Source organism: Protopterus annectens, chromosome 1.part1 (genome assembly GCF_019279795.1).
Source record: "Protopterus annectens isolate FY-2018-M chromosome 1.part1, PAN1.0, whole genome shotgun sequence".
NCBI classification, from domain to species: Eukaryota; Metazoa; Chordata; order Ceratodontiformes; family Protopteridae; genus Protopterus; species Protopterus annectens.
In genome coordinates, this window is record NC_056726.1 from 338,396,484 (window position 1) to 338,418,922 (window position 22,439).

The following is a 22,439-nucleotide window of genomic DNA, read 5'->3' on the forward strand; positions in this document are numbered from 1 at the left end:
TAAATTTAACTGGAGGCAAAACATTTCTACATGCTAGCAAAGTACGTGAGAACATTGTACAATTCTTTTGTTTCCACACTGTTATTTAACTGGACTTCCCAAAGACTGATTTCAAGTTCAATTGGGCACTCAAAATGATGACAGCCTGCGTGTAATACTGTGCCTTCCATTCATGCAGACTCTCTATGGATTTCTATAGCACTCATAATATTTATAAAACAACCAGCTATAATGCAATCAGCCACAGATGAATCTGGAGTACAGAATAACATGATGAAAATAGATGATTACTGTAGCTACTACATGTCAAGAACTAAATAAAACTTTAATAATTAAAATACTTTACTGAAATATCAGACCACAGCAAGTATCATTTTGAGCAGAACAGCCTTGTATAGGACAGTTAATAACTGCTTCCTAACAAAGGAGTTACTTAGACAAAAACATACAGCAACAGCAGTTCAGAAGTGACATAGTTCAACATCATATATGGTCTGCTAAGTGATTACACAGAGTGCATGAATGGGGGGAGGTAGGGGATGCAAATGGTGCAATGCATTTCATCACTGTGACAAAACTGCTGTAATGATGGAGTGCACAATCTTTTGTTTATAATGGAGCCTTGTGTTATTACTCTAGCAAATGATAGTTATATCTGTGCGTGTGTGTGTGTGTGTGTGCATGTGTTTGTGTGTAATAAAAGCAGGGATAATACAATTAATTAATTAATTACATAAAGACACAGACATGCTATAAGTAATGAACAATCATATCATCTATATTTTTTACTTAAAATATTTCAGTGTAATACAGAAGTAGGCAACAACACAAAGAGAACATCAGTACATAGCAAAATATAAACACGGTTTCATAAATGCCAGCCTACATTCCAAAGCACTGTGTTTATCATTCATATATAAGCCATATATTAAATTTCTCAGCAACAATTTCAGTTCAGAATCACCAGTTTTCATCCGTTCAGCCATACCCAGAGTTTATATATTATGCATTCATAAATATATAAAGGTAGCCATTGCTTTTTTGCTACCTTTTGTTTTACAAGCATCAGGTTCATGAACAATGGACCCGAAACACAGACAGAAACAATGTATGTTTGGCACCAAAAATGCAGCTGTTCTTAAGACAGAAAAAAATGAGATTGATGAAAGCTATTTCCCAGAAGTCAAACATTAGCTGTAGTACGCAATAACAACAAGAATTCAGTAACAGATTATTTCTCAGTCCTGTGATGAAAAGTTGTACAAAACATTTATTTTATTATACACTTGTATTATTTTAGTATGTCTGATGAGTCACTGCCAAACATAGACCTGTAGAAGCTAGCAGTAAGCCAACTGTTGCTGATGTGATTGCCTATAGTGTTATTTCATTATTTCAGAATGAAGTACCCCAAAACATAATTAAAATGACTTAATCTGAAATACTTTCAACTGCCTGCATCTTTACTCATGCTAGGAAACACAGAGAAGTAGAAACAAGTGCTTTCATTGAATCATACAATTCACACTGTGTTGTTCTGTAATGTTTACAGTGTTGTATTACTCATTCTACAGCCAAGGGCTGCGCAAACTGTGTGTCCTGTAAACCAAAATGCATTAAGAACACTCAGGGAACTGCTAAATAAACACCACAATTTGTGACAATGGCTCCTATTTGTTGTTAAAGAACAGAAAACCATCATTAATGTTTATTAACAACACTGACTTAAGTATCTAGATGCAGGGAAGAAGGTAGTTCTTTTGGTTTAAATAATGTCATGTAAGGAACTTTCTTCCACCTCATATTGAAACTTTCTTAATTATATAAACAATTAATGTTTGGAGCTCTGTATTACCCGTTCAATTAAAAGGAATGATAATTCTGCAAAATAACTGGGTAAAGTTCAGCTCTTACTCCCAGTATGGTGGTCAGATTAGAAATATGGCATCACAATGGCCACTGTTCTGTAGAGAATTAACCAACTCATCCTCCATCATAATACAGCTGTCTAGCATTCACACTTCTTCGCCACTGGTTTTGCAGGGTCTAGCATTGCATCACCTCCTCCATTTGCATTTTCAGACTTTTGTGTCTTGTCCACACACTGTTCCATGCGCTTCATAATCAAGTCTAAAAGCTTGTTTACAGCTTTGTCAACATTATTTCCTGTAGCTGCACTTGTTTCAAAGTAAGGAATCCTAAGAAACAACATAAAAGGAAATGTATTAACCATATAATTTTAGAAGTGTGCACTCATAAACAAAAATGTTTTCTTTATAGCAGGTTAGGCTACCAATGTACATTTTCTAAATGAAATTCACCATATAAAATGTATTAGCATGACATCATGTATCTCATTTGTAAAATTTGAATAAATATAATTAAAACATGCATGGTAAGATACAGGAGACAAACGATGCCTTCTTTTCAGACAAAAAATGTAAAAAAAAAAAAAAAAGCAGAACTTGTAGCACCAAAACATTCATTGCACATGATGAAAACAACAAGCAAGCAAAGCTTTCAGGGAAATCAAATATTTCTCAATGCATAATGTAGCCCATTTTATAGACAGCTTTAAATAATATTCACATTTATTAATTATTCAATCAGAACACAAACAGAATGCAGCCAAATTAAAATCTCTATCTATCTATCTACATATATATATATATATATATATATATATATATATATATATATATATATATATATACACACACACACATATATATATATACACACACACACACACACACACACACACACACACACACACACACACACACACACACACACACCATAAAATCATTTAAACTGTAGCTTACATTATATCATAAAATTCCTTACTTACTACAGCTTAAATATTTTCTTTTTCAAAAACAGGCATATTTAATCCAAAATTACGGTCTTAATGCAACATATGAATCAATTTGTGGTCAGCCATGACTGTATCTAATATATCTCCTCCTCTTCTATGTCTATGCATAAAAGTCTTTTCTATCACTCTAAATTTAAAAGTATGGCTTACAATCATTTTATTTACATATTTAGCTAAAGCATTTGTATTCACATTCTGTTTAATGTCTAATAAGTGTTGACAAATATGTTCTTTTAACTTTCTGTTGGTTTTCCCTAAATAAAATCTTTGGCTATCATCACAAATGACTTGATAAAAAAACTTTACAATATTACAAGTAGCAAAACATTTAAAAGAAAATGTTCTTTTGTTGTTGGGTATAAAATGTACATCTCTCAAAATATACTTACAAAATGAAAAATGATATGGATAAGTACCCTCTTTCTTAATTTCTATTACAGAACTATTGGATATAAAATCATTGTAGCATAATGCCGGTTTCAAATAATCACTTTTCAAATGTAAATTGTAGATTTGCATATACGTATTTATGTATCTATGGAAAGGTACTTAAAATCAACTAATTATTTTTCACAATAATCATTACATAATTACTACTCTAATTATATTTAGCAGTATATCTCATTCCATTAATATTCTTTTGTGCACCTGTCATTAGCATATTACTTGCTGAAAAATATGGCTTAGCCCTTCTGGTCCAGTCTGCTATAACCTCTTGTTTTGTATTATTTACCATATTATCTTCATACTTTCTTTCTTTAAATTCATTAGCAAGACTTTTAATTTTACTAATCAATTGATTATAATTTGTTGTCAATCTACTTGTTCTCAAAAACTGTCCCTTTACTACTCCCTTATATACCTGATTAGGATGCATACTCAGTCTGTGTAAATAACAATTTGCTTGTATTTTATCATTCTTATGCACAATTATATGTAAAAAATAATTTCTACTTGTGAAGTACTTAGCTTAAAACTCAAAAGTCAGTAGTATTATTATTAAGAATTTCTACAAGGTTTGACAAATGTTCAACATCATTTCCATAACATAAAGATGTCATCCACAAAACATTTAAAAAATAAAATATTTACCTTTACTTTTTCTGTATCGGAAAATATAAATTGTTTTTCCTACTCACTAAGAGAAATACTTGTTTGCCACGGGCATACTCATGGCTATACCAGAGGATTGATGGAAACATTTATTAAACAGGAATATTCTGCTACTTAACACCACATCCAACAACAAAACTTGTTTCTGTTCATCTTTTTATCATATTATTGTATCTACAAAGATGCTGCCTTATAGATTGTATACCATAAAAATTGGGTATTACTGTAAATAATAAATAATATCTAATGTAACAAAACAAATCAGTATCAACTTTTTCACATTCCAGTAAATTATATAGCATTTACATAAAATCAGCAGTATCTTTAATAAAGCTATTTACATTTATTAAGAATGGTTTCCAGCTTTTTTCTAAGTAAACAGGAATAACCTCCATTACCCCAATCCACTAGCTGATACTACAGGATGCATACGAGATGGTGTTTGATCTTTGCGCATTTCAGGTAATCCATATAGTATAAGCATTTTAGGTTTTTCCAGATACATAAAATTATATAAATCAACAAATATATCATTCTGTAGCTGTAATTCAAATAATGCATTCCTTACTTTAAAAATAATGGTATTTAAAACATATTAATTTTATTAATACACTGCAGTGGTGGTGCTACGGTAGCGTTGTCACCCCACAGTAAGACGTTATCATGTTCAATTCTCAGCTAGAGCGTCTTCTGTGTGGAGACATACGTGAATGGGTGTACCTTCGTTGAAGGTTGTACGTCAGGGCCGGCAACTCGGCATGTAAAATCTACTGCCAATCATTAGCGGACCAGAGTTCCGCTGTGGCGACCCCTAACCGGGAAAAGCCAAAAGACACAACATTAATTTTATTAGTACCTTGTCTAGATTTTATAAATAATTTCATTGATGACATAAAGTCTTGTTTATTCATTATTATTTCTCCTCCCTTATCAGCTTGTTTATTAACAATATCCATACTTCCTTAATTTTAATGCTAATATTTCATCATTACGTAAGTTATAACATTTTAACATAGATTTATTGTTAACTCATAAATTTGTGTTTCACATATTTCTTGAAATGCTAAAATGAGAAGTTGATTAACAGGTACAAAAGTGATAGAGTGTTTCAGTATCCTACATGTATCATCTTCATTAGAATATAAAAGCTTCAAATTTAATTTTCTGATGAAAAGTCTCAGTTCAGTAATCGTCTCAGTTACATCAGTTAAATAAGAATGTTATGATAATTGTGTTGTTACAACCTAAAGGATTTTATGGTGTACATAATATATATATTGACTTTAATTTTTCTGTGTTCTGTTTGTGTTCTGATTGGATAATTAATACATGTGAACATTATTTAAACCTCTTTGAGTAATGGGCTTCATTACACATTGAGAAAAGGTTATTTTAACTGAAAACTTTGCTCTCTGCTTTCACTTGTAATAAATGTTTGGCATTTGGAGCATTTTGTGTTTGATGATTTCACCATAGAGCTCCTTTTAGCAGTTCTGAGGATACATTTTTTTTGTGGATTTTACTTTTCAGTCATCTGATTTACTTGTCTATAGACTGGGTGACTGAAATGAAAAAAGAAAAAAAAATCACTAAATAATATGCTTATGAAATACTTCCCTACAAGGCAAAGGTGTCTTCACTGCTTCACAATAGCAGATTAGCATTGAATTGAGTGAGATTATGACAGTTGATACAACACCCTGACCCCATTCAGAAAACAGGAAAAACGGGGTTGATGATGATGATTATCCACTAGCTAAATAATTCTTATCAACTGCAATATGAAGTCTCAGTGATGTATAAATGTTTCCTAGTATACTTTTAAGTTGTATTAAAAAATCATCTTGGTTATTTAAAGAGGCAATAAGGGCAATAAAGTCAGTTTATGTCATGGTATGTTAATCAAGCTAGTGTAGATATTGTTATGTCATAGATCAAGAACACATGTAACAGAAAAGCTGATTGTAAGCAACTTGTGTCCTTCATGTTCTAATTGAAGTGGCTTTAGGAAAAAAAAGTCCAAACATTTCTTCTCCCTTACAAAGACTAACAATTACAAAATTGAAAATACATAAATAGGCCAAGCTTCCCACATTTTCCTTGTATACCCCATGCCTCCATATTTGTGGGAATCATGGAAAAACAATCTCTGTTAGTAGTGGAAGATCAAACAACACCACTGTCCCTATCTGAACCCAGACGTACAACTGGAAATTGAGGAAAGAAACATTGCCTTGTAAAATGGGAAGAAACAAAAAAGAACAGCTTCAAGATGGAATTTCAGACACAAAGCAATGCAAGCAAAATAATTAAGGCATCTAAACCATTATTTCTTAGAGACAAACAGCAAATAAATAAATAAATACATAGCAGCATTTCAGCCAAAGAAGCTTTCAGAAAGCTATTAAGGGCATATCATATTTTAATATCACCAACATTTCAAAGACCTGACTTATATGAAAGCCCTCTGACATGGAATTTTATATGGATCTCATTTCCTTCCTACAGAGCATTATATACTTTCTCAAATTTCAACAATTCTAGAAAGGTATAACATGATTACATCATACCCCTATTCTGCTTCCAACGAATTTCCAGTAGGAATATGTAGAAGAATCAGGAGAAACTTGAAAAAATATAACTTCAGCTGAAATAACATCCATACAAATATTTTCAGTCAAACTGCAACCATATTGCCCACTCTAACAGTCATATTGTCAACCTGTCTATAACCACTACAATTGTTCTGCCCAAGTTTAAGCACTTAGTAAGTATCCACATCCCCAAGAAATTAAACCTTTCTTCCAGTCAAGGAAATATGTCTTGGACATTCAGAACTGCCATATAGCTGAAACACCTGATGTCCTTAAGGGTTCATTTGCATATATCCCATGTTACCTCTAATGCAAGAGGTTTCAAGGAATCACAAAGTGGAAGGTCTAGCTTGGCTAGATTTTCTTTTAGTTTTTACTGAATGTTTTTTCTGTGTGACATTGGTACTTATTTTTTAACTATTATACCTGGTGCTGCAGTAGCGTTGTCGCCTCATAACAAGACGTTGTCCCGTTCGATTCTCAGCTAGAGTGTCTTCTGTGTGGCGGCATACGTGAATGGGGCATGCCTTCATTGAAGGTTGTGCGTCAGGGCTGATAACCCGGTACGTAAAAATCCACTACCAATCATTAGCGGACCAGAGTTCCGCTGTGGCGACCCCTAACTGGGAAAAGCCGAAAGACACAAACAAACCTGTAGAATACTTACACTTAATTAAACAAATAAGCACATACAGCAAACATATACATTTTACAGGTGTGAAACTAATGCAGCAAAAATGTCATATCCCAGATGATGAAAATGCTGAAAATAAATGAGAACATTTTATTTTGCATCAATTTTTCATCCCTGGTTTTGATCCCCTCTAGTGTCCACCAGGTGTATGTCCCAGTGTCTCTCAGTCTTAACAACAAGGCAGAGAGCCTTATATGACACCATCCTTGATGCTAAAGGAGACTTACCCATTTTGTGCTATCCTTCTAAACATTAGTACAATTATTAATAATGCAAAAACCACAAATAGTACTCCTTAATTATTATTAAACTTATTTATAAAAGGAGAAACCCAAGCCCTTTACAATCACTGAACCCAAGTTTAATCTACACATACAATCACATATTTTCTTAAATCCTTAAAATTCATGTAAAATGAATTCCATTAAACCTCATACCTCCTCCTTTTGAGATTGAAAGTGCTTTTTTTGCTTTCTGACAGACAACACTGCAATGTTTCCCTAGCCTGTTTAGTTGCCTTTCTGCTTTAGTAAGTAGTTTTAGCTCATACTAAGCAATTAGTCTGTAGACTATTACATTCACAGCCAAGCCCTTTTCAAGGGTGACCCATGAGCAATGTCTGTTCAAGGTTTCACAGTAGGTAAATAAGAGCTGATGGAATCAAACCCTCTACCACGCATACTACACCTCACAGGCTTCGCAATCTGCACATATTAAACATAAGGTAGTGACGTACCCCATTCAGTTCTGCTGTAGCATTTTCTGCTTAACTAAATTATTGCCTTCATGTTTTTTACCTCTTACCAGCAGTGGATTTATGGCTGATCTTTTTTATCAACTGTGGCTCTTAATGATGTACCTGTTTAGCTCAAATTATTTTAATATTCTTTATCATATAACACTGTTTTCCTAGTATTAAATACTTTCAAATGTGAGTGCCATGTTACTGACATACTTATGTTAGTCACTGTTCTAACGGTTTCACCTATATGCATTCTTAGTACTATTTCAATATTTATGTGACTACTTGTTTATATAGAATTATAGAAATCAATGTAAAAGCACTTTGTATGTACAGTCTTACATAAATTCTCACTCCTTCCAGTCGGAAAGAACTGAAATTACTTCTTTGTCAGTGTTATTCATACTTTGATGTCCATTAACTGTGTTGTTCTGTTTTTGGCTGACCCATCTTTGTTCCCTACAACCATCATTTTATATAGAAGTGGTGACTTATGTTTGCCATCCGATCTATTTCCACCATTCACTTTGTTCATATTACATTTTATGGCATTACACTCAGAGATTGACTCTTTTTATGGCGTGGTCTATGAGATTTTGCTTAGACTACTCTTCAGGTGTATGTCATAATCTGCACATTTAAAGCACAACTATTTTTGGGAAAGTGGCAAACACTCTATTAACCACAAACTCAACCACATCTTGCTGGATTATGTGGGTGTCTTTGTATAGTATTTCCATTGATAGTAATCTGATTTATACTTGTGCAAATGTTGAATCTTCCTTAGAACATAATGCCATGTGCATACTTTCACAGTATGTGCCACACATAATACATGAATGAGTGATTCTCCATCCTTTCAGTTCTTAGCTGTCCTAGAGAGCGTTGCTATATGTTGCAAAACAGTGCTTTATTTAATTTCTATTCAGATTGCTGCAGAACTCTAACCAGTAAATAGAGGGAGTAAAGTGAAACATTCTGAAGACGTCTCACTTCTGTCTTTAAATATCTACCTAAACTTTCTCAGTCATACCAATTAAAGTAATTTAATATAGGAACAATCCAGAATGGCATAAAAGCCTGCCTTAACCAAGATACAGGATCTGTACCGCTGCCAGAAATTAAGCTTCAAAAAACAGATGTTTCAAGGTACAAGGGCCTTTTACATTTATTTCATAGAATGTGTTTTTCTTATCAAATTCAAAAAACGTCCAGAAATATTCATAGTGAAGAGGCATCCCAGATACACAGAGCCAGGATACACTCCCACAGAATGACTGACAAGCCATTAGGAACACAATTTCCTCAGTGGGATCAGTCTGTGTGGGATATGTGAGTTATCACTATTAAAGGACATTTGATCTTTCTAGAAAGATGGATAGTGAAAATCAAGCTGATAAAATATTTTAGCATGGATATTGTTGGTATAATAGGTAATATTCATACCGTTCAGCTGGACCAAATTCCTCAGTATTTACTAGTTTTGAGGGCAAAATAATGAGGTGTCATGAATTCCAGAGTGGCCTTTTCAATTCCTGACTTTTTTTAGATTTTTAAAAACTTTTTATTTACAATTTGTTGCTGACATCATCACGCATCGCCAGCTTATCCTGCAACATTCATCAATATGCAGCGGCATGCGTGATGACATCAGCTTCATAAGGCAGATTGCCAGCCTGTCTGAGACTTGGACTGTGTTTACCATCTGTTTTTAGATTTGGAATAGCACTAGCATACAGCAGTGATTGGAGCTGTTTACTACAATTTAACTCAAGTTCAACAACGTCTGAAAACTCCTGCAGTGCAAAGTGAGTCCTGTCCGGTCCAGCAAGCACCCACCCGTGTCCACAGTGCACTCCTCACTCCCATCCTGGATGAGAAAATTTACTTTCTCCAGTGGCTCAAACTCCAGCTCCAGGTAAGTACAAAGGAATAAAAAAAAAAAAAAAAACGCTTATGTATGCCCATTAGAATCTGTCTGCAGACTGCAGCAATTGGGGATGTTGGATGTGCACACATAGACTTTGTGCCTTTGTCCATTCATAAAAGATCAAAAAAGTACTTGACTTTAAAAAGAAACCTGCCCAGCATGCCTGGATACCTTCTCACGATATGGATAGTGATGACAGAACTCCCGTCTACCTGGATTACTCATAAACTGCAGTAGTAGCTAGCTTTTTAGCAGGTTAGAGTTAATTTGTGTGACTTTAAGCCTTATTGCAATGTTCAAATTTTTCTAAACTAATTGTTTAGTTACTTAACTCTCACAGGTGGGATCTTTATTAGGCAGTGGTTCACCGTTAACTAGAAGTTAATTCGTACTCGGAATTGTAATCCTGTTCAATCTGTAACTTGGTACTGCTAAATTTATTGGTCTCTGTGAAGAACAGTAAGACTTCTTGACAGAATATTCCTTAAAATGGTTTGGTAGAATTAACCCCTTTCTTCATAGCAGGATTTTTCAGTGGAGGACAAATTATAAGGTGCAGAATCATGGAAGTTAAGTTAAATATAATTCTTTTCCTATCCAAGGAGAAAGTGGCTGTTTAACCCCCCTGTCCTACACGCACTTAAAATGGATGTTTCTTGTACTGGCAGCACCATTAATATATGTTAAGTTTTCCTCATGATGTAATTACTGCTAAGAAGAACTTTCCATGCATTTTTAGGCAGGAATCTTGCATCCTGGCCCTCACAAATTGAGAAAGTTACCCTGTTAGAGGTGATGGACCAGAGCTGTAATGTAAAACAGCTTCTGCTCTACAGTCTTGTTATGCCGAGGATACAAGACACAACAAATCAGTGTTGCTTTGACAGGTGTGGTGTTAGTGCTTAGACTGAATGTTTTATCAATTTCTTTTTATATTAGATTGTTTTTTTGCACAACTTTACGCTGTGCTGCATTCTGAGAACTTTTAACCAAATACGTGTTTGGAACTCATTAAAAACATGCTGTGATTACTTAACTGCTCAAGTACATCTGGTTTCCTAAAACAATGTCCTACACTCCATACTAAAGCATTTAAAACATTGAAAGCACCCATTTAATGGTTTTCCACACCAACTACATAGCAATTGGACATTACCAGGTGTTCAGATTGTGCAACTATACTAACTTTAATTTTAATTTGTGTTATAAAAAGGAAGTAGGATTTCCTGCCCTTTTTATGGGTCGCTTGTCCCAAGTTTCAGTTTGGTCTTTGATGTTTAGGATTTTCTTTGTGTCTTGGATGTGCTTAAGTGCTGTAAAACTAGTATATTATAATCTCTGATTTTTTTGCTCTCTACTGTGCACTGCAGTTTAGCAGACCTTCGCTTCTTTGTCCCTCTCTTTTGAGTAAATGGGCATAACTGTTTTGGGGAATAAGATGATACTTTATAAAATATCACACAATTTAAATGGCTATGTCTGAGTCATGTGTTTTAAGTTTTCAGGTGTGAGTAATGGTCTTTTTATCAATATGCTATTATTAACTGAAATTAAAGAAAAACAAGTGGAATTAAGTACCCTCAGATCTGTGATGTTTTAGGAACTACTAAAGCCTGCAGATTTTTGATGCTACTTAGAAGACATTATGGCTGTCTAGACTATTAACTTCTCCTGTAGTCCAGAGGGTTACTGGGGATCTAATGTGCTACAGCTGTCTGAGAGGACATTTTTTTTCTGAGCATTACATCAACATGGATATTTTTAGGTCATATTATGTCTACAATTATCTAAATAAACTCCTTTAACAACAGCTGCTATACTGCTAATCTAAAACCGATATATTTAATAGTTTTAGAGGAAACAGCTGAAAATGTTACTTACGTTTATTAAATGCTTGGGGAGACCACATTTTGAGAGATGTGTTCATTTTTAAGTGATAGGTGCACAGTGGGGTTAGCAGAAAGAGACTAAGACCTTATGAGTGCAAAATGAATTTGCTTGAGAGGAAGGCGTTCAATGGCCTTCTTTAAGGGTGTAACGGGGTTGTTTTTCTATGTGTTCTTGTCCTTCAAATGAGACATGAATTGAAAGTATACACTTTGATTTGCGACTAGAGTGATAATTTTTGTGCAGAACGAGCTACTCAAAGAACCTGTTACTAACATAGATGATTAGAAGTTGGTCAAGTCATAAAGTGGAGATTTCATTTGCTAAATGCTGTCCTTTTTGTCCCTCAGTTGTTTCCTTGCCTTCCTTTTTCTTATATTTTAAATGACTCACAGAGCTTTGATGCTGCCTCTCGGTTTAGCTACACAAAGTTATTGTAATTGTTTAACCAGTTTGCTGTGGGCTAGTACTGACACAAACTCCATGGTGATGAATCTGGTTTACATTACTTAAACTGTTCTGTACTTTAGCCACCTAGTTTCCTTCACTTTACTTTTAATTAGTGGAAGAGCAAAGGAGGAATTTGTGAAGCCAAATAAAGTTCTCAGTCTTTGTTTTGTGTTTAATATTTTGTCTGTTCTTCAATTTGCATTTGAATGTTGGTATCCTACAATTCCACTGGAGTGGGTGGGGTTACATAATTATGTATGCACATTTTATGTTAATCAGGGTACATATTTTTGGCCAGATGTACCTACATTTAATGGGCCTTAGTCCATATTTTTGATATTTCCAGGTTGAGAGGTAGGGTATATTTGTGGTAAAATGTGTACGCTATGCTGGAAATGCATGAATTTAGGATGATTCTAAATATGCTGACCATCTCAGAAGGCATAAGTGCGACCTATTCCAAAAGCAAACAAGGTTAGGAAGTCAGAGCTAGTATAAAATGTGTAAATGAATAACTGTTCCATTCTTTCCAAATTTTGGAAAATAATATAAATGAGAGGCAAAAGCTCTAACAGGAGTTTAAATCCTTTCTCCTTTACTACACTTCAGGAAACTGATGTGACATTCTGTGCTGACTTCTCATCTCAGACTGATAAAATCATGTTTATTTCTGATAAATCATGTCACCCCAACATTATGAAGTCTTCGGTTACCAAAAGTAAGTATATTTCTTTAGAAGTCTGTGCTTAAGGCACAAGTGTATATAATAAGGTGATTTTTATGTTACTTCTTTCCATAGTTTACGTATTTATTTTTGTTACAGAAGTTTTGTAGTGTTCAGTTACCTGACTTTTTGTTTTCAACCAATCAAAGCTACTCTAAAGCAGCTGCTGTCAAAAACAAAAACAAAACATGATGCACCTGTTGATGATGACTTTCTGCTTGTGTATATTACAGCTATTGCACCCTAATGATGCTTAATGCACATTTTCTCTTATAAGCACATTGAAGAAAGAAACATCCCTGATATGCAGAAGCAAAATAGGGAAATATCTATCCAAAATCAATTCAAAATGTAAAAACAATATGGCGTATAGGTATACTTAACACTATGACCACAATGATTTCTTACAGAATTTAAAACTACAACACAATAGTCTATCTGCAACAAAGATGGACTAATAGCTAGCCAACACACTGAAATACTCATTGGCAGGCTTTCTGACCACATCAATCCTAGTAAAGACAAAAGAGCAGCAATGCAGGTATATATGCTTTGACATTACTAAGCCAATTTACTTGGTAGTGAAGTCACTATTTCTAGGCTAATTGCATGTAGAAAGAGTTGAAAATGGAGTAGTTTCAGAGCTACCTATCCTATTGTGCTAAGTATGGCAGAATATAAATTCATATTCATACAGTGTAAAGATGCCAAGTATCCCAAGGTTCAACAACGGCACTCTTGCATTCCTTTTTGTTTCCAAACAATGTATGCAAATATTATACAAGATTCCCCTGGACAATACACAGATAATTTCCCTCTCATGTGGCTGGCAAAAGACTATACATCTGTGTTTGACACCATTCTATCTGGCTTCAGCTCTCTTTGTCAGTGTCTACTTGATTGTTAATGACTACACAATGATTGCAAACGCAAAGCTTTGCTATCTGACTGTGACATCCACAGATATTATGAACTCTCTCATTACACCACTGCCTGTACAGCTGGCCTTCTGAAAGCACTCAAACACCACCATAACTCTGAAACAAAAATAACCATCACACAGTCCACTCTACTTACAAAACTGCTCTGTGGTTCCACATTTGCAAACACAGCTGATCAGTTGATCGTTTGCTCCATAAATGATCGAATGTAATGACAGAACAGCACACTTTGTAACAGAGATGCCGCCTCTTACCCTGCTATGCACAATATTATATAAAGCATGACACGAGTAAAATTAATAAAAATGCACAACACCAGCTACTATATGGTACGAAACAGCTGTGTCTACAGGAAGCCTATTTGCTGAGCTGCGAGCATCCCAACAAGCAGCTAAGGTTTCAAAAATGTGCACTAAGTCATGCATTACCCATTAAGTGTAATATTGTACTGGCACATACTACTTTCAAACATAAAAGATTATTTGCATGTCTTACCTTCTAAGATATTGTTTTATGGAAGAAAAACATAATTAACTGTGATAATAACTAAACTTATGCTGGTCAGGTTTCTAAACTTGGCTTATATTGGTTTGCATTTAAATAAATCATTGTTTTTCTTTTTAATGCAGATACCTATTGTGTCATTAATGAACTTGTTTGATACGAGGAGTCCACCATATTGTCATTATTTGCAAAAATGTTTATGTTGCAACTGAGCAAACATATTTGGGGGGTAAAGTCACCTTGTGGTGGAAACCTAAGATTAAGTGCAAAGAAGGTGCTTTCTAACTTTAGTTTTGTCATTCAGTCATGGGATATGTGGGTTATTGCTACTAAAGGACATTTTATGCTGCTAGAAAATTATTTATAGACAAGAAGATTATACACTAACCATCATCATATAGAGGAACCATTCAGCCAAAAGTGTAGTTTAATGTTTGTATAAGTAGCATTAATTGATATTTTATCTTTAAACTATACTTTGTGTTGAATGCTGGACTTCTGCATAGATGCAATATAATGCACGAGTGTTTTCAAGCTGACTATATTAATAATAAAAACCAACAAATGCACCTCCGGGGATGAGTACATATGTAAAATCAAATAACAACAACAACTCCTTGGCCAAACACCATGGCCAATGATGTGAAATCCAAAACATTTATTAGATCAAAGTAAGTGCTTTCATGTTCCTAATGAACACTTCATTCTTGAAATTATTACAATTAAAACCAGCATTTAAAAAGAACCCTAAACTAATCACTGCTTACAATGTAATTCAATACAATTAGTCAAGAACAACAGATGTTAAAGTATAAACAAGTGTAAAAACATACATGCTCAACTCCTGCAAAACAATTAACATTGTTTCAAGTTAAAAATACTACACTATCATTCGGATAACCAACATCTTTAGCAAAACAATACATCAAATGTGCTTCTGCACCTAAGTTTGCAATCGCTAAAAAAAGAATTACAGTGGATATTATTATATGCCCTAGAGATAAGGGTGGTGCCATCACTGTGTTAGATAAGTTGAGCTATAGAAGAAGATGCAAGAGTTGGTGTTGGATGTTGATACTTACTCTGTTATTGCTATCAACACAGTTGAACAGATGATACAGAGTATATTGTGATGTGTTTGACTGTTTAATGAGCAGACTTATCAGTAAAGAGTTGTAAGAATATCTTCTCATTGAGACACCTAAGGTACCCATAATAATAGGTTTACTGAAGATGTATGAAACATTAGTTAACCCTCCCCTCAGACCCATTGTGTCTGGGAGAGGTTGGTTAACAGAATCTATTTCTATTTATGTTGAGAAGATGTTGAAACCTATTGTTGAGAATACCTTGACTATTTTAAGAGATACACAAAGTTTTTGAGATCTTTATATTTTTACTATGAATGTAACTCTGTATCACCTGAAGATCATTTTGTTACCCTTGATGCTTGCTCTCTCTTTGCTTCTATTCCTAACTAGACTGGCATTAGATTGTCAAGGAATATCTACAGACACATTCTGATTATTCTATAACCCAGATTAATTTAATATGCATGTTCCAGGAATGGTGACATAAGGAACAAAATGGAAGCTCTTGAACAGAGATGGATTATTAACTTGCAAGCAGATACGTTTTATGGTCTCAATGATGCCATCTCTTTTAATCCTTTTTTTAAGGGACAGACCATTCACAGACAAGCAGATTTGGTGGTTTTTTTTGCCGGTTTTGATGTTTTATAGGCATTTATCAGTATTATGTTCAGTTATTGTTCATCTTAGATATTACACCATGTTCATGACTTTTAATGTGTGTACATTTTGCCATATTTTGAATATCTAACTTTATTAGTTGTGTTTATATAACACACTTTGATGTACTTCATGTTGCCTGGTCATGTGTTCATTTAGTGTACACTCGAATGATGGATAATACAGAGTTGCTAAGTTTTCTCCAGGTAAGAATGATAAAATTATTAGATTCTATCAAGTAATAGTTGTTTTCTCTTAAGTTTTGATGTATTTGCTGATAATTATTTATATATGCTACTGTTTCAGTATTCAGTAGACAACGTTATCGCAGGTTAAATTATGGTTAGTAACATGTTTTTATTTGTCTGTTTTTATTAGTTATGCATTAGGTGCTGCTCTCTAATAGCATGGATAGCATTTTAGATATATAGTAGTAAATGCTTTTGTTTATTTAAAATTGTGATGCAATTTCCAGTCTATGAAGTGTATTGATATTGCTTTTACATGCCTTTAATGGCAGTTTTTCAGTAATTGCAGAGTTTATTTCATTAAATATAATATACTAGCTATTCTGCACTTGATTTTCTGGTTTACGAAGTGTGCTTTTTCGGTTTATGAAGAGGGGTCTATATCATCAAATCGAAATGTGACATACCCGAACACCTAATCATCAACACAGTAACATCAAACTATGAAAACTATGAATGGCCACTTCAGCAAATTTTTTCCCAGAGGGAAAAAAAATCACTTGGCTGACCAAAACCAAACACACTGTCAAACCCTATGAAAGTGGGGGGCTTCACCCCCCCAATACTGGGGGCTATCCCCCCACCACCACCCCAACTAAATATCTCAACTCAGAGAGAACTCTATAGTGAAGAAAAGGGCAAGTTCCCAACCATGACCAATAGATCTTTTTCCCCTGGGAAAAAATTTGCTGATGTGGCCTTTCATACTTTTTGTAGTTCGATCATTATGTGTCAATGTGGAGGTGTTCGGGTATGTTACGTTTCAATTTGCTGATATAGACCCCTTTTTCGGTTTATGAAGAGTGCTGATACTGTTTGAATACTCCTTATGAGAGTTTTCCTGCAACTGCAGAGTTTATGTTTACAAGCACAACAAATGAGCCGATTTGCACATGATTTCTTCCCATATGAATGTTATTCATGCATTTTTATTTTTTTTATTAGTGGCTGTCATTTTTTTATTTATTTGTGATCTAATCATACTTGTGATATAATTTTCATTTCACAACGTGAGGCGATAATGTTTGGTATATTTTGCAATAATTAGTTTTTTAGCGATTGCAAGCTTAGGTGCAGAAGTACATTCGATGTATTATTTTGCTAAAGATGTTGGTTATTTGATTGATAGTATAATATCTTAACTTGAAACAATGTTAATTTTTTGCAGGAGATGAGTATGTATGTTTTTACACTTGTTTATGCTTCAGCATGAGTTGTTCTTGACTAATTGTATTGAATGACATTGTAAGCAGTGACTGGTTTAGGGTTCTTTTAAATGGTGGTTTTAATTGTAATAATTTCAAGTCTGAAGAAGCATTCATTAGGAATGTGAAAAGCACTTGCTTTGATCTAATAAACGTTTTGGATTTCACATCATTGACCGTGGTGTTTGTCCAAGGAGTTGTTGTTCCCTGACTATATTAATGATGATTTATTTAAAAACTGAACACAGACTCCACAGGGTTGCTGATACAGTTTGATCATTACATACTAAAACATACTGCATGTTACTCCAATGACTACTGGAGTAAATGCTGTTCATTTCCTGTTACAATAGTGCCATTCTTTAACATGTTATACTTTGTTAACTCGTTTTACTGTCTCAGATCTGGATCACATCACCTAACCTTGAGGTGCCTAGGTCTTAGCTAGCCAGCTTAACTCACAACTGTTTGTAGCTTTTTTGTTATACTTCCCTTTATAAAGATGAAACTTCTCCAGGAGTAGTGTGCCACTGGGTCCTGTTGCCATCTTTTTCCTGCAGAGCACCTGATAAAGGATGCCAGAACATCAAGGGACCCAACACTGCCCACCCCTGTTCCACAAGTCCCAGAGATGGTGGTCAAGTAACACCAGTATGGGGCTTACTAGACCTTTATATGCAGAAAATACATCTAGCCCACAATGCAAGGTGCATTAGGAAAGCAACAATCACTGAATTATTTGCAATAATAATAAACACTGGAACTACTGTCTATATAATGCAACTTTCTATGAAACTCAAGAACATACATAAATGGGATAATACTGCCCTTAACTGAACTGTTGCCATCAGAAACATATTTGCTGCATTGGACAAATATCTATTCAGCTGTCTGCCTCTACATGTATAATAATGTCCCGTCTCATACCAGAAGATATTCTTCACACCACTGAGACCAAATATCTCCACAGCCAGTCACCATATATTATACAGGTGGAGAACATATCTTTCTCATTAACAGGAAGGTATATATTTCGCTGCTTTCTTCCTATAACGCAACAGGTCATGATTGCAGCTGGCTAATATATGACTATATATACTTAAGCAAATTAAAGTCTTTTATTTATTTATTCATTTATTTATTTATTTATTTATTTATCTATTTGACATTTGTTTACCAGGGTGGTCTGACTGTGTCTGTAGAACCCATTTTCAGCAGAGGCTCCGGGAGAAAAGCTCCACAAACAGAATAAATACAGCATAATCCAATACAATACAAATGACATTCAAAATACTACACAAAAATAAGTTGAAAGAAACTGTTACAAAACTACACATCTTGACAATTCTATAGAGTTAAAACATAGTAATAGTCACTCTCACCATATAGATAGTCTATGAGTAGATAGTGTCCACAAACAGTATGTAGGTAGTGCACTGTATGACACTGACTGTTATAGTACATTTAAAAATAGAATGTTGGTTTCAGTTAGGGAAATAATAGCCAGAAAGTTAATGATGCAGAAAGATAGTGAGAGAGTTAAGAACAGAGACATTACAGCTTAAGTAACTTAAGGATAAGCTATAGAAACAGAGATGGAGTTAGGAGAGTTTTAGGTCTTTGCAGACTGTGAGGGAGTGAAATGTAACAGAAGAGGAGGATGAGACTAGTGTGGACGAAGAAAGAGATGAGCATTAGACAGGCTTTATGCAAGAGCAGAGCCATGTATTTTTGAGATGATTTTTTAGAGAGGCTTTGAAATGGGTTAGAACAGGCATAGACCTGATAGCTAGAGGTAGTGAATTTCTTAGTATAGAGACAGAGTAAGAATACAGAGAGCGACCTGGTTTTCTATTGGGTTTTGAGATAGCTAAGAGATTTTTGTCTTCTGATTGTAGGGATCGATTTGGAATGTAAGATGTGATGAGACTAGGCTAGTGCAGGGCAGGCAGTAGGCTTGAAAATAAGGTTGTGCAAGGTGGATAGCTGAATAAAAGCAAGTTGGTTAGGGAGTTCAACCCAGTTTAGTTCTAGCAGTGGTTTACAGTGGCATGTGTGGTACCTAGAGTTTGTGGCAAACTTTGCAACTTTGTTGTAGCACTCTTCCATTTTGCTTAGGGTAGAAGTTTGTAAGTTAGTTAGGATAGAGGCACTGTAAAGAAGGCTTACTTTGACTGCTGACGGGGATAACATTGGGAATAATAATTGTGAGGCAAATGTACACACAAAAGGCTTGGATTAGGGTAATACATATATATCAGAGGTGGATAGATAGTTAAGTGAGCAGAGGAGGTGGAAAGCAGGGATACGATGATAGTGTAAATGGAGGAAGGAGGTGAACACAGGTAGTTCCTTAGAAGATAGGGATAGAAAGGGGACAGAGTGTCAGTGTTTACAAAAGGGTGCACCGGGGACATATGGACATTGATGAAGTGTAGGAAAGGGGTAGGGTGATGAAAGGGAAAAGGTTAAGCTACAAATGAGTGAAGAGGTAATGGGCTAGATGTGTGAGTAGGGGTGGAATGTAAGGCAAAAAACTTATTGCTGAACCATGGTCAGTGTTTGAGACATGAAAAGGGAAGAGCAGACAGGAAATACAAGGATACAGAAAAGAATCTGAGAAGTTAGGAAGCAGAAGGTAGTTAAATAAAAGAAGTCAGCAGGTGGGCAGAGGCAATTGAGAAATGTAATCTACTGAACACTGGCTAGTTTAGGATCTACATTTGTGTATTTTGCATCGCTGGCTGACAACAATGGATTTAATGAGGAGTGGTATGGAGAGACTGGAAGGGTTGGTGGTATGGGGAGAATAGTGGAGGACAGATCGATCACAAATGTGGTGTGGCTGCTGGGTACGGTGCACATGTTGGATAACGCTTGGAAAGGTAGGAAAAGGAGGTTCAGTCATGAGAATGTGTGTATTCCAGATTGCAGAGTTTGGAGAGAAATGTATGAGAACCCCAAGTGTGGGTAAACAGATAGCAGCAGAGTGAGTTAAAAGGGAGATTGTAAACATGCAAAATTGCAGGTCATGGTAAGAGAGAAATCATATTTTTAAGAATTCTGAGAGATGTGAAGAAGGTGGCATAGTGAAAATAATGAGAAGTCAGAAATAGTGGACTAGGTAGATGGTAGGCAGTAGGAGAGAGAGTGTGGAGGGTGTAGGAAGATTGCAATGTCTTTGGATTCAGAATGCCACTTTGCATCTTTTCTGCTTCAAGCACAGAAGAGGAACTGATAGCATTGTGAGATGATAAAAGGGTGGGTTGTAAGAGGAAGTGCAGGTTATGTTTGTACCATATGACGGCTGATATGATGGATTTTAAGGTTTTTGCATGGAGACTGGGCGTTCTTAGTTTTCAGTACTCCAATGTGTATTACAGTGATAATAAACATTTCATTTAAAACATCTGAAAGAAAAAATAGTCTGTTTACTGTATCTATAGTGTAACTGGATACCACCACTTAATGCAAGTAAAACTTTCAAGTGTGACCAGAAACATTGGTTAAGTGACTTGCTCAGAGTCATACAGCAGATGAAATAAAGCGACTGAGTGACCTTAGGTTTCAAGTATTTAAAGTTGTGGGGTATGGTGTTTGGCCCCCACCTGTGGGACACAGAGGTCTGTCTCCACTACAACTTCTTATGGAAGGGGAGGGAGTTAATTGCCATTTTCCAGTGCCTGCCAACAAGCTAGCAATTGCCTCAACAGTACCTATTCATTTCCTATCACTAGAGGGATTGCTGTTTGTAGCCCTGCTGCCATACAGACAGCCAGGGGAGGTATTTCTTTTTGCTGTCCATAACCATCTCTTAGAGGATGATTTGTACATCTACAGATAAGAGGGCATGTATGCCTTCCCTGTGGGAGTGTACACTCCTGCATATACCCCATTAAGTGTGTATTATGCGAGTCATGTAGCAGAGCTAAGTCCAGACTGGCTTTAGCTGCTCATACCCTCTCTCCCTCCCTGCCTCATCAACTCCTCCAGCACCAGTGTCACTAGTCAATCTTTGGTCCTCTGAGTCACCATCAGGGTTTTGACCCTCTTTCTGATGTACAGCCAATACAATTTTGTATTGTTGACTATATTTTTGTAGTGCAGGGTGTAATATTAGTGAGCCTGGTCAGATAACATGCACCTGGAATTATTCTTTTGTTGATTAACATGCTTTTCATCCCAATCTTTGTAGTTTATAAACATTCTGTACTGTAAACTACATTTAATTATTTTTGTTAGATATGTCACCTTTGGGTGTATCTGATTGCTATGTGTCTTTGCTGCTCTACCTGTACATTATGATGTTGCAATCTGATGGGCTGTGAAACATGTACATGGTATTTGTGACACGTTTATATCACGTTATCGAAAGATGAAAATAGCAAATGCTATTTCATCGGCCCCACAACATCTAAACATGAAAATATCGAACATTCAGAACAGCAAATTTTTCCCCATAAAAAAAATTTGCTACTCCAAAACACATACACACAACACAAGAACATCAAACAAACAGCTACCACACACATACACTTAAATTCCTACATCTAACACTACACTAAACTAAACATACACTACTACCTACCCACTTACCTTAACCCAAACCCTAACCCTAAGGTCCGTCACTATCGCACACTCACCTAACCCGCGCCATAACCCTAACTCACTTAAACCGCCCCTAACCCTAAAGTGTGTCACTATCGCACACACGCCTAACCTGCACCCTAACCCTATCTCACTTAACCCGTCCATAACCCTAATGTACAAACAATCGC

General features: G+C 35.3%; 1 protein-coding gene across 3 annotated transcripts in view; it reads right to left on the reverse strand.

Annotated features, from left to right (window-relative positions):
• Nucleotides 1-306: 306 nt before the first annotated feature.
• Nucleotides 307-22,439, reverse strand: part of RAB27B (RAB27B, member RAS oncogene family) — a 2,233,495-nt gene continuing 2,211,362 nt past the window's right edge. For all 3 annotated transcript variants that reach the window (XM_044075084.1, XM_044075069.1, XM_044075078.1), the window contains one exon: nucleotides 307-2,198. In XM_044075084.1, coding sequence (XP_043931019.1) covers nucleotides 2,009-2,198 — 190 coding nt within the window. In that variant the 3' untranslated portion in view covers nucleotides 307-2,008. The remainder of the gene's footprint in view (nucleotides 2,199-22,439) is intronic.